The sequence below is a fragment of the Peromyscus eremicus genome, chromosome 10 (assembly GCF_949786415.1).
Source record: "Peromyscus eremicus chromosome 10, PerEre_H2_v1, whole genome shotgun sequence".
Classification (NCBI taxonomy): Eukaryota; Metazoa; Chordata; class Mammalia; order Rodentia; family Cricetidae; genus Peromyscus; species Peromyscus eremicus.
The window spans coordinates 12,382,036-12,400,074 of NC_081426.1; the positions used below are offsets into that span (position 1 = coordinate 12,382,036).

The following is an 18,039-nucleotide window of genomic DNA, read 5'->3' on the forward strand; positions in this document are numbered from 1 at the left end:
TCCAGAGGGAAAGATCCTTTGTAATCTCATCGGGAGATTGACACCCTTGGACAGGCAGTAGGGCAGCTACGGGCCCCAGGGTAACATAAGGAATGCACTGCATCTGTGTGGCTAGCTAACAAGATCACAGACACCTATGTGCACAAGAAAGTGGGAGTGGCTGGTTTTATGGAGAAGGCTCACTTTACCCTTTCTCTGTCCACCGAAGTAAAGTTGCCAGTGTGCATAGTGTGCTTATTTTGAAAGGCGAGCACTTGTCCCTAATTAACTGAGTCACGAGTATGAGTGGCACTACAAGTCCACAAAAGAACTAGAGCCTCCTTAATCAAAAGGAAACAAGCTTAGGTACAATAATAGATGCATGCTGGGAATTCTCCGCTTTTGAAAACTGTTGAGTCTTTTAGGTGGTGGCTTCACAATAAGAGAGTCCTAAGGTTTTTTTTTCTTAATCTTTTCATTTAATCTCCTTTTCAGCCATTTCTTCTTCCTCACTTATATTTAACACACTTAATATCTCTTAATTCTTCTTCAAACACCTGCGGCTCCCTATTTCAGAGCTTTGCCCGAGCTTACTTCGTAAAACAATCTAACTGGACAGAGTGTCGTCTCTTCTCTCCCTATCCATCCTGGGCATTTCCTCTTTCCCAGTTTTTTTGCCTTGGGATCCTTTTCCTTGTGGAGTCCTGTGCTCTCATTTTCTGGGCTCCATCTTCAGATGGCTGTGTCCCCGTGTCACACCTCATGCCGACATCTTCCCTCAGACCTCCTGACCACTAAGAACAGAATGAAAAGGCATCAGGGAAGAAGAGGAAAGCACCCAGGAGTGCCTTGAGGGCTGATGTCCAGGAAGCTGGAGAGTCACAGGGTGGAGGTGCAGCACATTAGGCAGCATGCTATGTAGGGAGGAGAGGGCACACACGGGGAAAGCCGCTACAAAAGCCATGACATCCTGGCTTCTCCGTGTCACTCCAGAATGATGTGGTCCGCACAAACAGAAATCTCCTTTTTAAAATGTTACGACTTCTAGAGATGTTTTCGGTGAAGATATTTTAAGGCTGTAATACGTTCTGTCGTACATGACTATAACAAATATTTTAATATGATTTGAAGTCAGTAGACACATGAGTTATGGTTCTGTGGTGTGTGTTTCTGTTTATGAAGGCCCTGAAGCAAAGCATGTAGAGGGCTGTTTTTCACTATGCTGACATTCCCTGGTGTAACTGCTTCTTGAGTTCTTATTTATTTATTTATTTAGTCTCTTTATCATACTGTAGTTTTACAAAGCCTTCAGACTGCAAACTGTGAGGCAGGAAGCCAGAAGAGAAAGCATTTAAGAACCCTCTGTATAGTAAGCATAGCTCCTCCGGTCCTGAGCTTTGCCACGTGTATGGTTCTAACTTAGTGTTACACAGACCGAATTATGTAAAAATCACTAGTGTTGAGCTCTTCCTGGACCCTACAATGTTGGTTTCCTACTTTTCAAGAGTATTTTATATACCATAGATAAAGAAGTTCTATCTATAAAAGATGTGTACACACACACACACACACACACGCACACACACACACACACATACACGTATATAAATGCACACATTCCTGATAACCGCTAAATATGTGTGTATATGTGCACACGTGTGCCCATTGCTTGCCTACCTATAGGATTCCAAGCTTGATAATATTTTCTCCATTAAAATATATTGCCATGGCTGCATAGAGCCTTCTAGACCTTCATTAGCACATAATTTACACACTTGGGGAAACCATTCCAAGACGTGGTGTGCGTTACTAAGTTATCTTTATACAACTGAGGCCTTGGTTCTCAGTGCGCTCCCTGAGTGGCTGATCCAGAACATGTTTTGAATGGCTTTTCTTTCACATATGTAAGTGTGTTCAATTGGGGGGGTCTTTCCATTTTGTTCTAGGATTAGAGTCAATATAAAAATTTCAGTAATATCTTGTAGCGTGCTCACATCTGCAACTGTCCAAAATTCTATTAAGAAGTTCTACAGTTTTTGCAAGGATTCTCCATGGTGTTTAGTTATTAAAAAATGCTGAACAGAGAAAAAAATAAGTAAAATCTATTTTTCTCTTTATATTCATCATTGGTATTTGTCCTGTGTATAGGCAACTAATTTGCTGCTGTTCCCTAAGGGAGAGTAAAGTCAAAAAGACACATTAGATTTCCAAAAAAATAATATTCTTATCTCAAAAGAACCAATTACAATGATTCAAGTGGATGGGGGAAGCATTGTAAATGTACTTGATTTCTCAGTTTCTGTTGCATCTGCCCATAGTGCTTTATTCTAGTCAACACCAACACATATAAATGTATTATATTGTGACTCAGTCTTGAGTACATGGTAAGTACAGATTCGAGCAACTTCAGTGGACAGTTTTATATCCTATGACTGTAGAGAGTCTGCAATCTTCATTTAATCCTGCCAGACACACTTGGAGATTTAGGAATGTTTTTTGTGTCTGTGTGTTTCACAAAAATTCATAAACATTTCCATTTGGGATCTTAGCTATTTGGTTGGTTTCTTTCCACATTTCTCACCCCATTACATTTTATACATTATTTGTGTTGACAGTGGAGACTCATGAAGTGATAGATGCTTAATTGAATGTGTTATTTATGCCAAAGAAGTAATTCCAAATTTATTTCAACATGCTGGCAATCCCCAACATACAAACACCCAAATTATGACTGACCTATATATACCCACGGATGTTCTCTGACTCATATTTCACTGTATTACATCCACAGGATCATCCACAGTGATGACAATGTCTATAAAAAAAAACTTGGCATGTTCAGAAATACAGCTCCCTAAATATGGTCAGGAATTAAGGGGAGAGGGTAGTAAATTGGGAGTTTGTATATGAAGTGGTGGTGATGAGATCTGATGATCAGTTTTGAAATGCACTGGGCCCTTGTGAGAACTGTTTAGATTGATTCTAAAAAGCAATCGTTTCCAATGCAAGCTATGGGTTTTAAAACCCTTCCTTACTTTATTTTTTTAAATATGTAATTTATTTTTATTTTATGTGCCTTGGTGTTTTGCATGTATGTCTGTGTGAGGATGTTAGAAGCCTGGAAACTTGAATTACAGACAGGTTTGAGCTGCCATGTGGGTGCTGGGAATTGAATCCGGGTTCTCTGAAAGAGCAGCCAGTGCTCTTAACCACTCAGCCATCTCTCTGGACCCCCTTCCTTACTTTGACTGAAATTCTATCATTTAAGGAGTCAGGCTGACACATCTTCCTTTATTTATTTTTGGCTTTTGAGAGATCTCACGTAGCTCAGGCCACCCTAGGCCTCAATATGTAGTTGAGGATGGACCTTGAACTTCTGATCCATTGCCTCCACCTTTCAAGTGCCGGGACTACTGGCCTGTCCCACCATCCCCAGCAGCAATCTTATTTAAAATCCATAATACTTACGGGAACTTGAGAACGGTGTGAGTGATTCCTTTTACCTCTGACTGGAACCTCCCCAGATGGTCTACTTACAATCTGGCTTGGCTCCACAAGGATGCAAGGGTGAGCGTTTGGGCCAGTGGGAGAAGATGAAGGCAAATTCAGAGCAGACCAGGTGTAAGCAGAAGGAGAAGAGCCTCCCTAGGTGCTGGAGCACTTAGGAGTTCCAGGGAAGGGGCACCAGACAATGAGAGAGACACAGAATAGGAGACGCCAAGGGTAGTTGCATTGTTCAGCTCTTGCCAGTTTGCAGAAATGTGAAAGGAAACGGACTTCCTCCTCAGGCTGGCACTTGACTTCCTGTGCCCAGGACCCCCAGGCTGCTGGGCGTTTGCTTGACTTAATGCATTGCTTTGCCTTTGCTGAGCTGACCTTGGATCCTAACAACAGTCTTAACTTCCACCTCTGCGGAAACACATTCTGAATCTCCAAGAAGCCTAGTTACCGGTTCCTGTCAGCATGCCAGGTGTCTAAGCGAGGTTCTGTACGAATGGCCTTGTTGCTTTCCTGGCCCTTATTCCCTCTTTTGATTTTCAAGGCTTCACTACTTCGTTTCCTTCGTGTTTGTGGATCTGTACTCACACACGCCACAGCATGCATGTGGCGCTCAGAGGTCAAACTGTAGGGTCAGCGCTGTTGACAGTGGGATTGTTAGGCTTGACAGCTGCTACGTTTACTCCTTGAACCACCTCCCCGACCCCACCCTGCATTCTTCAACCCTAGTTTGGAAGGGGAGAAGATGTGAGGTTCACTAGAAAGGGACACACTGGAGTGGAGCTTTAGTTGAAGAAATGTGTGCGATATTCTGGTACACGATGGAGAAGGCCCTGGCAGCTCCACAGACTTCCCCCGGCAGGTCAGAATTCCCAGAACCCTAGGGACCCACAAGACTATCACTCTTGTTTTTCCAACTGTCCAGTGTCATTGGTTCCGCTCCCAGTGAGTTTTGTGACTGGGTGGCGCTGCCTGAGGCCTGTGGGCCCGCTCTTCCTGTGCTATAGTGGGAATGGGGTCTTCGGTCCCCTGCCCTCGCCTCTCTCAACTGTTCCGATTTCGGTTGAAGTTCTCTCTAGTCCAGGTCATGCACTCTCGGGTTTTTATTGCTGTCTGACGAAGCACATGAGTTTGCGACTATATATTTATCACTGTGATTACGTTGTTTATCTTCTGTGTCCTCCGATTGGGAACTCTTGCTGATGCCCTTCACGGTGTGTGTCCCATTCACGTTCTAACCATGCCTGTCTTTGCTTAGCTTCCAAGATAGGGTGAGCTAGGGCTTGTTCGGAGCGGTAGGACCGCAGATGTGCCCTTTGCCATTCGTGCTCAGCACCGACCGGGTCTTTGGGCCGAAGTGGGAGTGCAGTGTCTTTTTGTTAACAGCAGTGACAGTATCAAGAGCTGCATCGAATGATGGGTTTCTATGGGGGCGGTCACTTTGAAATGAGAATGTGAGGTGTTTTCTGCAAGTGCTGAGACATTATCTTCAGCTTCTGCAGTATCATGAGTCTGCTAAAGGGTGGAAGAAAATTGAACTCTGTCCACAGTCATTAACCCATTCTTGCCATCATTTAACATATGTAAGTTCACCTACAAAGCCGAAATCTCACGACCAATTTCAGTAGAGCCAAATTTTGGTAAAATTTAGAGCTATTTCTGAGTGCCAGGAACATGTGTATTTTGAGGTGATTTAGACTTTGTTTCTTTATTGTAGCTTTGAGGTAGGGTCTCACAGTGTAACCCCAGCTGGTCTTGGATACATTGTCCTCCTCCTCCCTCCATTTTCAGGTGTGGTAAATCCAGTGGGTGCCAGTGGGCCTGGCCGTAGATCTGACTCTCATTCTTAGTGCCTCCTGTCCTATCTGTGCCATTGATGTGTCTGTATCACACACCGTTTGTGAAGAACATGCTAGAAATTGGCTCAGGGGTAGCAGGAGTCCATAACTAACTCCTTATCGTATCTTTCACACAAGAATCCTCTCAAACTTTGAAGGAAAGTTGTGGTTGGCAGACCCTGCTTTGTTTCCATGCTTCCCATTGGTCAACTGGGAATTACTGTGAACTAAGAACAAGGCAACATGAATCACTTGAGTTTGAGCAGAATTATAGAAGGGAAGACAAGAAATTAACAGAATCCTAGTGAATATAAAACACACAAGTTAATCATTGATTTTGATCATCATCTGTTTGTAATATTAGATGCTGATTAGAAGATACCTGAAGTATACTTTGTTCCTATTTAAAACATAAGCTTGGCATGGTAACACAGAATTTTAATCCCAGTACTCAGAAGGCAGAGGCAGGAAGATCTCTGTAAGTTTGAGGCCAACATGATCTAAATAGCAAGTTCCAGGACAGCCAGGGCTACATAGACTTTATTTAAAAACAAAACACAACAACAGCAAAAGTACTAAGACTTAAGCCTTGGGATATGCTTTTATAATCTGCCGAAACTTCTTCCCGCTGTCACCCAAGATTGAACCTTTGCCATGCTGTCTCTACCACAGACACTGAGTCCTCAGACAACCCAGTGCTGAAATATTGCTAAGGCAGGTGTATGGAATGCTGGGGGAACAGTGGTGCCATTTCTTGGAAAAGCTAAGAAAATCTAAAGTTCCAAGAATTTTAGATTTCTAACAATTGTTTAAATTGGAAGTTTAAGACCAGGACCAAATTGTCTGCTAAAACCAATTGAATTTCTTTGCTACACAAAAACTAGAAAATAAATAAAGACTATTCATATTTCAATAGGAAAATAAAGAGGAAGCAAATAGCCCTTGCTTTATCTTTTAATGTTGAACTCAGGAAAACTGTACCAACCACAAAATCCTTTAGTTAGGTAAGACATTTTAAGTGACAATTACAGGAAGCACTGGCCTGTTTGTGAAGGGCTGTGGAAGCATTCGCAAGCATTCTGACACTGTGACTGTGCGGCTGTTCTTTGCCCACGAGGAGCTTTAGAGTCTGAGAACACTTTGTAAATCCTGGAGAATGCATATCTCTTATGCCTTCTACATTATCAAATTTCACGAGTGAGGATTTTCCAAGACTTTTACTCATGTATGTCTTGAAAAGAAATGTAACAGGTGGAAATCAAAGTCATGTTTTCTCTGCACAGTGGGAAAAACATTTTCACCACTCACCAAAGCACACTGTTCCCTTTACACTGTGATGACACTGGGTTCAGAAACAAACACAAGGATGACTTGGCCCCTGCTGTAATGAGGTCAAGAAACCATGTCTAAAAGTTGGTGGTCTTAGGAAAGTATGATGTATTGAGTGGTTGGCGGGGAGTGGTGGATATGTAACGAAAAATAAAAACACCCAGTGTTGGGTCAATAAGTCAGCCAGAGTCCAGGAAATGCTTCATGTAGGAGATAGTGGTGGAGCGTGGCCTTAAAGGTCACCAAGAAGCTTGCCACAGTGCTAGAGGAAGGAAGGGAAGCCTGCTTCAGTGAAAGAACTAGCCCAAGAAACCATGAAGAGCTGAGAGCCGCAGAGTGCTGAGAGAGAGCTTCCCACAGGCTCAGGACCAGGCAGTTGGTGCCTGAGCATACCGAGTCTTGGCAAAATCTTTGCTGAAAACACACTTGGGAAAGAGGCTGTGAAAGTCCCTTCATGCCAGGCTAAAAGCTATGACCTCCATCCTAATGGCAAAGGGTACCATGGACGGTCTGTGAGTGCCAGGGGTGATGATCAGATGTGTAATGCAGAGAAATGATTCTGGCAGTTCTTGTGCATTTGAAATGAAGACAGTAAATACAACTCCTGAAGATCTCTGAAGCATTCTAGATCATTTCTGAGGAAGAAGTGTTCGTAAATTTTGCCATTTTTCCTCTTAACATAACACAGAGGCATTATTCTACCTGACTATTGGGAAACTGGGTACCCCAGGATCTAGAGAAGTGGATTTGGGGGTGAGTTTTTGCATTTTCTGGCACTCCTGGGCACCAGGCACACTTGACCACTGAAAAGAAACGTAGCCTTTCCATATTGATGAGGCATTTGCACCTGTGACTAGGGAGGCTGGAGTCATCCTGCTGAAGGGGACCTTATTTTTCCCTCTGTAGATTTACTGTGGAAGATCCAAGAGAAAAAGGAAGCCCTTAATGTCCTGCTCTGTCTGTCCACAGTCACAACATATGACAATATGACAGTGATCCCCTCTGCAGGAAGATTTAGCCATCTTCAGTTGGTTTTGAAATGACCATTTAGACCATTTTCTGGACAAAATAGAATTTCCCCAAAGTTGAAAGCTGCAATTACCAATGACATTTGTTATTGAATCTAGGTACCTCTGAGGACAAGACAGTGTTATTCCTAAACACCACAAGAGAAGAAAAGTAAAGGAATAGGATATGACCCCAAACTATGGGGTCTCCACACAAAATTGTAAATGACAATATTCTTGAATCTATGATCGTCTGGTAACTTCCAGCAAAACAAGGGGGTCCTAACCTCACACTTCCATGTGCCCTACAGTTGAAAGTGCACTTCCATCATTAGGACTTTTGCCTCTGTCACACACCGCCCACTTTATTTTTACCTGACATTCCACTGACATGTGGAGTTCCCATGAGTTGGGATCTAAATCTTAGGATCTTTTTGGGGTTTTGTTTTTGCTTTTCTTCCAGTAGGTTTTGGGGAATGGTAGTCCTAGGAGAAAAGGGGAAGATAGTTAAAAAAGAAAAAAAGGGGGAGCAGAGCTTGGACCTGTGTGTAGAGGAATTCCCTGCTGACCTGGCCACTGTGACCTATTGAATAGTCTGAGTACAATAAATGCTGCTTTATCCTGCCTTGAAAGGCAGGAGACAGCAGAGTCTAAATGCCTAGGCATGCTTAAATAGGAGACTTGGGATGTTTGAGTTCAGTGGGTTTGAAATCTGAGCTCTCTGGCAGCCTGGGAATTGCCACAGGTCACCTGCCTTGCTCCACAGGGATAGGCCCAGGTCTCCCCAGAGACTGTCCACAGCAGAATTGTAGTACAAATTCCTTTCGTTGTTGGTTGGCCTCTTTTGCTAGACCATGGCCTATAAAATTTTGTAAAAACAATCCTTAAATATTATTTGAAAGGGCAAATGGCCCACGCTGAAAGGTTTGACAGTTTGACATATAGTGCGTGGTTTTGATAGCTTGGAAACTGCAAAGTGTGGCCAAGAGTCTCTCCCTGCTTGTTAGAAGCCTGGTGTTGGTGGACTAGTATCTTTTTTGCTGTGCAGAGTTCTTTTGCTTCTTGCAATCTGACAGGCAATGAGTCTGCTTCAGTGATCTTCAATCCTTTTAGACTAATCTGTGAGAGAGCAGAAAAGCTAGCACCTTCGAATGCGGCGTCCAAAAGCACAGGGCCAGGTACCGCCAATTAACCAGAGCAAGGCGGAATCCTCTGGAGTCTTCTGTTAGCATCAGAGCCTATGCCCAGAGAGTCACGTCGGTGAGGGAAAGAAAGGAATGTGAGTGGCCTGGCCTGCTCTCATCAGAACCTGGGAAGTTTGCAGGAGTGGATTTCTGCATTAGAATATTGCATACGGGCAGCAGTGTGCATGCAGGCAGCCATTGCTGCCTGTGCATAGCCAAAGGCCATTTTCAGGAGCCTCTGGCCCCTCAGTCACTGGCCTACTAGTTAATTGCCACACGGACTTCATGACACATGGGCAGATAATATGACATTTTCGGTTTCTGTCACTAGCAAACGCCACAGCGTTGCTTGCACTAGTTGCTAAGAAGCTGTCAGAAACCATTAGCAGTTGGCTAAAGTCGCCCTGTGGCATTTCCTCATAGCATCAGCAAAACGAGCATAAATCACCCACTGGAGCCCACTGCTGCCCTAATGAGGCCGTAAGCTTGTTTATGGAGTAGCATCATTTTTATGATTATTTCCACCTTTTCAGTTTGCCTTCATTTGGCGGCAGGAGAAGTCAGCACCAGGAATGAAGTCGCGGCTGACATTTTACAAATGGGCTGCAGAGCTGCTGCCTGCTGCCGTGTGGTCGGCCATGGTGCTCCAAGTTTGTGTAGTGATCTTAAAAATAAAAAAAAAAATAAAAAAAAAGGAAATAAATCCTCCCGAGACCACATCGAGGTGACTGTATCAAATTGCGGAGTGAATTGAAATGCTAAAGGTACAATTGACCATTTAGACTTCTCCTCTGAGGTCGAGACGCTGTGAGATCAATTTTCAATTCTAGAAAGTGGAAGAGGTTAAACAATTTATTAAAATCTATGAAAGTGTTTGCTTTTAGAATACTCTGTTTTATTATGCTCTTCTCAGCCCCCATCTTCTCCATTTCCCTAACCGTGTTGGGAAGGAGCAAGGTTTATTGTTTTAGGCTTTCTGAACATGCACCAGTATTTACACTGGATTGAAAGCATTTGCTTCCAATGAAAATCTTGTCTTAGATTACAGCCCAGCAGTGTAATTTCCCTCCCAGATGGGAGTAAAGTAGCTGTATTTGCCTAAAAACAGTAGGAAGAACAAACTGTGCATTAAGCCGGGGCTGTTTTTGGCTTGAGCTAATGATGTAACAGAAACCTTTTATTCAGGAGAGGTCACTGCCAGGGACTGAAGGGGTGATCTGGCTCCCGCCTGAAAGGCTTCTCCATTGTATCTACATAAGTCTTCACTTAAAAAATTCTGTTCCTAATGCTTCTGCTTTCATACAGCAGAAATAAACAGGAAAGGTTCTGGGGAGTGTTACCCGTGGAATGCAGAAAGCCTCCCTCTCCTAATGGAGTATATAATTCAGGTGCCCTCAAGGCACGCTTTCAGGAATTCTTTTGCCCGAGGTAATGGGAAACTAAGGCTGCTTGAAGGCCTTGATTATCTATTAATGCACAAAGCTGGAAAAAAGTCATCTCCACTGGATTATGGTAGATATTTCCATAAATTATCAATGAATTCTCTCTTAGGCGGGCACTAGGCATTGCTTGCTAAATTAATCTGAAGGGGTTTGAGGTGGATAAAAAGGCTATTTTTGTGAAGGTGGAAACCTATCATGGAGAGGTGGGGAAAACAGTATTGTTAGGTTAGAAGCTTTTCATTTTTAATCACTGATCGGGTCATATGTTTCTTTTCCTTGGCCACCCTCTGCATATCGCAAGTGGATTAGCTATTGCAAATTTAAATGGTGTGGAGTTGTTTTCTTTTCTCATGTTTCTTTAATGAATTGTTATTTTATGTGGTGAATTGCTTCTCTGTAGAAGAGCTTCTTTAAATACTGGACTTTCAAAGAATTTATTAGGCAAACCCAAGGGGATTTCTCATAAAGCACTTGGCTATGCAAATAAAGAGTGGGCAGCATCAACTTGGGTGTGTGGGTGTCTGGTTCACTGGGGACCCCAACATCAGTGTTGTGACCTTGAAACACAGGACTTTCTTCATTACTTGGCTGATGGCCTTGGAGTTGGGGGCCTCTGTGATCTTTTCTAAGGAGAACCCATTCTATGAGGCTGGGCAACTCTCACAACTTTATAGATGTTAAATGCACTAAAATTAAGAATTTTTATAAAAGCTTATGTTCTGAGAAGCTCTGCCAAAGCTCACAGTGTGGTGTATCTCTACTAAAAGTCAAAATGTTGGAATCCACCTGCTTCACACCGGATGGAGTTTATCTCAGGACACATCAAGGCAATTGAGAAACACTAGCGGGGGGGGGGGTGGGGGGGCACTTTTCACGTTACAGGGGTGAGGAGTGGGTTTCCTGAGAGAACCGTTAAGAAAAATTGAAGACTTACTTGCAATGTAATTACTATAGGTGATTAGAATAAGCAAAATCAGAACAGAGATTTCTTGTTGCGCTGAGTATCTAGAGTAGAAACATGCCATGGAGGTGGTGACGCCAGGAAAGAAAATCTGATGAGTCCCAACAGGTGGTTATCAGGCAAATTGTATTACCAAAGCATCAAGCTCTTTGGACCACAGGTTCCCAGTGACTTATTTAATGGGATGAGTGTGCCCTGGGGTATAGTCGTTACTGCATTTCTAAGCCTGGCCACTGTAGTTCTTCATTCTGGGCCCAGATCAGTCCGTCCATTTCTAGAAGTTTATTTCTAAAACTCAGACAGGCCAGAGGGCCTCAGGTAGTTCCCTGGTGAGAAGATGATGTGTCAGAGCACAGCCACCCATCAGTGTAGCGGGTTTAGTCCAGTGTTGTTTGTCCTTCGACTTTCCTGTAAGGATCAGAAATAGGTATTTCTAATTTAGATCTTGTGACTTACTTTTGTTCCTGTGATTATATGAGTAACACTCTTTTTCTCATGTTGTCAAGTATGGGATTATTAAAGGAAAGCTATATTGTCATTTTATTGAGTCACAGAGCTGAAATATTTCCTAAAATAAACAATTCAAGTGTTTATAACAAAACCAGCAGAAAAATAGGATCCATTAGAAATATGTTACCAGGAGACATCTCAGTGTACAATATTTTAAGAAGATGTTTTAGAAACTGCCCAGATTATTAGTGCAATACAATTCTAGCATTACTTTTATTTTATTTCAATAGTAATTATTTTTGAATTAAAAAATATGTCAGGGGTTTTCCTGTACCAAACTTGATGCTACACTAAGAAAAATTTTATATCTCCTTTGAAGCATTCTATGGCAAATTGCTTATGTGATGGATTGCCTGCATTTCTCCATCCTACCAATCTTAAGATAGATCACCTGTGGCAGTAGCTGCTGTATTAAATGCATTGTCTCACCAATTGACGTCAGTGACTGTATATGGAGTTCAAATACCCAGGCAGAGATCCCCAGTAACAGTGCCACCACACGGAACTCCCCAGTAGAGGTGTTACCCACATTGGAATAATTACCATGGCAACAAAGCCGTTCCAGAGATGGCTGTTACCCTCCATGCCTTTTGCATTTCGTACTGATCTTTGGAAGACATTTTTCTCTTTTTTAGACGTGATTATTTTTGAGCTGAGACCTTGTTCTTTCTCTTTGTCTTGGAATAAAATTAAAGTACCGAAGAAACTAGTAATCATTTAACTGCTCTTTTGGTTTTGTTTGTATCCAAAGGCATTCTATTTGAATAAAGTGTGTTAAGGTAGCATCAGTCAAAATTTGATTCACTATGTTTGCAGGTGATGGCTTGGACAACAGTGTAGCTTCCCCCAGCACAGGTGACGATGATGACCCTGATAAGGACAAAAAGCGTCACAAAAAGCGTGGCATCTTTCCCAAAGTAGCCACCAATATCATGAGGGCGTGGCTGTTCCAGCATCTAACAGTAAGTGGACTCTAAATGACATATGTAAACTAAATATGGACAATGAACCAGTTTTGATAGAGAAAAATGATCCCCCTGGACTTCATGCATCACTGTGTTCCCAGTGTTTAACCAAGGGCTGACACTTACTTCCTAGACCCATACCCTAAATCAGGAGCTTCATGTGAAGTTCATGATTGTAATTTTGTTAATTTTCGTAAGTTATAAGGCTTGGTAATCCCTGAGTACTTGTGATTTTAAGAATGTATATTAATGACATTGCTTTTCAAAGTGATTCTGAATTACTCGAGTTAGTAACTAAGCTTTCCAAGAAGAAAGTAGAACCCACCCCATAGATGATATCTGTAGTGAGTGCTTTAATGGACCTCTGTAGTGAATGGTCTGAAAAATTGTCAACTATATTTTGATGGCAAGATGATCATACAATTTGCTGTCCAGCGGCTTGAATGGACCCTTCTATTATGACAGTGCAGTGAGTCAGAGCCCCCCAGTGAAAGTTGTCCCTGCATTTAGAACTGTAAAGGAAAACAGCAATATAGAGCCCGCTCTTCCTGTGCAGTCCCCTGGGACTCTTCAAGCAGAGTAGCAGTTTATATTGTCTGTGTGAGTACTGCTCTTTTCACTGCAGGAATTCTGGAGATGTGAGAAACTGGAGACTCAGGGCTTTATGCCAACAGGGGATTTGTTTGGTTTGGTATTGTTCTGAATGAATTTCATGCTCAAAATATTTATAATCACAATATTTTGGTGGATATTTTGTAAGTGTATGTGGATTTAATGACATTTAAGAAAGAAGCCAAAATGAAAAGTTATGGTTAAAATAATATTCTGAAAATCAGTAAAATTGTTGACCAGGGCATTTTCAATATTGTGGATGAATATGGACAGGTTAAAATAGAGCTACATAGATGAATGGAGGTTATAAATTTGTGACTTTGGCTTCAATAGACTCACTATTTTAAACTTAGGTTACTTTTCTTAAAGGCCTTTCCCCCTAAACATGGAAGCCCAGAGCCCAGCAACTCTCACGCCCTTGCCCACTGTTCCAGCCATGTTCCTCATGAGTGGTTCTGGTCTAAAGGGATGTGCCCAGCAGTATCTGAAGGCAGCGTTAATTCTGCTGCTCTGGATAGAAATTAATCCATATTCTTCAGCCCTGGTGAATAAAATCAAAGTTGAGAGCACTAGCAACAACTGAGAACAATGGTTTTCTCTTCTTTCATCTGGATTGTCCATGGTCCAAAACACGGTCTAGACAGTGTTGAGTACTCTGAGTAAAGTTCATGAGATGGTTAGGAGTAGAGGCTGCTGGTTTTCGACACCATGATTTTGACAACATATTGGGTTTCCTTTAAGTCTGACCCTGGTCATTACTTATCTGAAATTCATTGCATTTAGGTAAATGTTTTGTGATCTGCCTTGTGTAACTTACCAACTGATGATTGTCAACCACTGTTGAATTAGAAGGGAGGATTGTGGTGTCCAGGGCCTATGAGGAAAGCATCCATTAGAGAAGAGGTGACGACCCGTCAGGGTGCTCATGCAGGGATGCTTCGAGTTCGTCCTGAGAGCCAACCAGCCGGCCTGCTCTGCAGTAGGAGTGCAAACAGGATGGCCCTGAACTTCCAACCAAACTACTGCTACTTCATATCTTAACAGGAAAAAGAAATAGCCCAGCTCCCGTCTCGGCTAGAGAAGGAGCTTTGGGGAGGCTTGATGCTGAGATGGCCCTGAATAAAATATAATCAAATATTGGTTCCGACAGAATAAGGAGAGTCAGGGACGAGCTATGTAACTCACCTGCCAGTTTTCCCAGGTTGTACCCTTGTGAAGAACCTTGCAGAGGGTGATACTGTCTAAAAGAAACAAAAATCAGACACCAAATCCTTCCTAATAGCACAGTTTTACCTAAAGCCCAATGCTTATCTGAGCTGTGTGTTACCGGGACAATTGTAATGGAAATTACTCACGAGCTGTGTGGTTTCTGGAGGCCTGGGTCACTGTCGTGGAAGGGAAGTCCCCCCTCCAGGCTTCTGGGGCTTTCTATGAACGTCTGTGGAAGTTGCATTGAAGTTTCTACTGGGGACTTCCACACCCTGACCCACTCCAGTGCCATCTACTCACATAGAAATACGGATCATAGCGATTTCTCAAAAGCCGTTAGTTACTCTGATGACATCATCTTAAGGAAAAGCTAAGGGGTGTGGGATTTTTCGCCCCTCTCCTTCCCCGGTGAGCATCCTCCCACCGTCCCAGTAATGGAAAGAACAAATGGATTTCCATTTTCAAGAAACGCCCTTACCTTCTTTTGTTATCCTTACAGAAGGAATGTCTGGGAAACTTAAGCAGAGTCACAGTCTGGAGCTGATTCCAGTAAATTCTATGGAAAAAAAACTGTTGATTTGAAAGAGTATTGCTACATGTTAATACTGAGCCTATGGTAACTTTACTTCTAGAGGAGTATCTCTTTAGGGACACTTCCTTAGGAAGACTGTCACACATTGTAAATGATGATGTCATTTCTACGTGACTGATATAATTTATCTGAAAACTCCATTCGGAAGTCTTGCTCTGTATGAAAGAGCGATTGAAACTCTGGCTAATTAAAAATAGCAATGACCATTTATTTACAAATTGTAAGTGAAATTTTCTTAAATACCAAAAGGCATAGTCTAAAACCTGGAACACCTTGTAGAAAGTATGTTGCTAGGGTTTTTTTCCCCCCCTCCCATTCTTTTAAAATAAATGGACTGATCCTTCTATTGAATTTATTCAGTTTAAAAGCTGAAAAGGCTTTCAAGCATTTGTGTGTCAAAGGCACAGAAAAGGCTTTGTACCCAGCTGCAAGGGGAGGAAACTGCCTTGGTATTTAGTTAGCCACAGGTAGATTTAATCAGCAGTCCATGTTACTAGTCCAGAGAGCTAATGGCTGCTTCTTGGACTCCCGGACTCTGGACTCTAGTCGTCTAACCTGCGCATTCCTGTGTAGAGTAAACACAAGAGCGAAGGAGACAAGTCTAAAGCGGGGGTGACTATGGAGTGAGCAGACTTTTCAGTGCGGTCAATCCCCCAGCTTAGACTTCCTGAACGTTTGTCAGTGTCCTAAGTAGGGAAAATCTCTTAAAAGAAACGGTTCGCTGCGAGAGAAAAGGATGAGTGACAAGATTTAGATGGTTAATGAGAGCGAAGAGGGAAGGACATAGAAGCATTTATTGATGGAGATGCTTGTGTCTGCCTGAACACAAACCATTGCACACACTTACAAACTACTTGATATCTTCATGAGTCAGACTCGATTTGGGACTTAGGTCACCTCAAGGTATTTCCCCTCCTCCAGGACATACCTTCACAGTAAACAGCCTGCTGTGTTTGGGGACTTCCCTTGGATGTGCTTGGCAGTCTACATTTTTGTTTACTACACTGTGTTATAGAGCTATGTCAGGGGACTCCTGGACTAAGGAAAGGTACTAAATACAACATTTCAGGTTAAGACCAAGAGTCTTTTTTCTTCTTTTGTTTCCCTGTCCGATCATAGCACTTTTTAAAAATATAATCTAGATAGAAAAGTGGTTAATGAGGGTCTTATTTAGAATGTGAAGTGACTGTGTTTTCCTGCTTGGAGCCTCTGTGTGTCCCAGGCATCCTGAAAGCTGGAGATCTTGGAGATACAGGCCCAGGTGGAGAAAGCTTTCAAAGGCCAATGCTTGGCTTTAACTGGCAGCCAGTCTTCCCGACTCCTAGTCCTTCCACTGATCTGAGGATCCCCTCAGGTTAAGTCTTACCAACGCTGTTTCTGAGTAAAAGACACGTATTTTCTATGTGTGTTTGTTTCCTTCATTTATTTGTGTGTGTGTGTGTGTGTGTGTGTGTGTGTGTGTGTGTGTGTGAACATCTTGCCTGGAAATTTTTTTTCATATGTGTGTGGCCAAATTCATGCCTCAATTTCTGATTTATAAGACTTTCCTCTCATGTGGATACAGCCAGTGAGAGGGCTTGTAGAATCTTCCAGGTTGAGAGTGGTGTTTCCATAGAAACACTATTAGATGTAAAGTGCCCTGCGGGGCCGCCACTCTACGCATGGAGCAAATGGAATTGGACTGGGAATTGATTGCTCTAGAAGAGACAGATGTTGTCCATTGGTTCTGATCTTGATAACAAGGTCCATTGGAGGATCTCAGTGTCAGAGTCTTGCTAACAGTTCTGGAAGTGCCGATCTCTAAACACTTCAATTAGTTGTTGCAGTGGGAAAGTTCTAATTGATGTCCCTATGGCTCATTCTGTTGATCAAGGTAAGAGAGGGGTCAGCAGGCAGGTCAGTATCCACATAGGGAGCTTTTGGTGACATTTTCTTTTCTCCTCACATTTTTCTTTCTTAGCAGTGACTATTCTTAGCCTGTCGTACCAGCTCTGAAGGAAGTAGGGCAGTTTTTAGAAGGCAGAGAGGCAGGTCATCTATATTTGTGAAAGCTTGCTTGAGATGTCAGTCAGGGTAATACGAAGAACTGCAGCAATATGGTCTAAACCAACCTCAGACCAATTTCATTCTTATGAGCCTGGCCAAAGGAAGTGTTTGTAGTTATAGCAGTTAGATAGGATGTGTGTGTGTGTGTGTGTGTGTGTGTGTGTGTGTGTGTGCGCATACGTGTGTGTATGTGTGTGTGTGTGTGTATCTGTCTGTCTGTGATGTCTGGGTGAAACCTTGGGTGAAGCCTTGCCTTGGGCTAAGCCAGCCCCCTACTACTGAGTCATATCTGTAACCCAGAATTTTAATTTTCTTTTTACAACTTGCAGCAATCCTCCTGCCTCAGCCTCCCAAGTGCTGGGATTACATCATGTATTATCTGCAGATATTAAACTGCTATACTTCAACACTAGTAGGGAGGAGTGAGAGCTTTTCCTTCCAGATGTCCATGGGCCACATTTAAGACCAAGTCTTTTCAACACAGAAGCGCATCTTTGCGGTCATTCCTTTTTCCGTGGACTTGCCCTTCCTCTGACCAGAGCTAGGCTCTGTGGGCACTAACTCAGGCTCAGCTGGCAGATCTCAAGAGATGGCTGCTGCTTTAAAGGCATCATATTCCACCTCTGATTACATGAGAACCCTGACTGCTTCTCATCCAAGTGGGAATCATCTGTCTCAGGAGGAAAATGGAATGGATTATTTAATTATTGGAGGAATGGGAATGCCCTACTTATTCTGTGGTATGCATCACATAAACTCTGTTCAGTCACGAAGATAGAATGGGGGGCTAACAGATTCTGGGGCAACTGCTTTCTTTTGCTTAGGTAGTTGCTGAAATCCTAATGGATGGGTGATGAATTTTCTTAG

General features: G+C 42.7%; 1 protein-coding gene across 5 annotated transcripts in view; it reads left to right on the forward strand.

Annotated features, from left to right (window-relative positions):
- Positions 1–18,039, forward strand: part of Meis1 (Meis homeobox 1) — a 139,424-nt gene that overhangs the window by 66,259 nt on the left and 55,126 nt on the right. For all 5 annotated transcript variants that reach the window (XM_059275401.1, XM_059275400.1, XM_059275404.1 and 2 more), the window contains one exon: positions 12,565–12,710. In XM_059275401.1, coding sequence (XP_059131384.1) covers positions 12,565–12,710 — 146 coding nt within the window. The remainder of the gene's footprint in view (positions 1–12,564; positions 12,711–18,039) is intronic.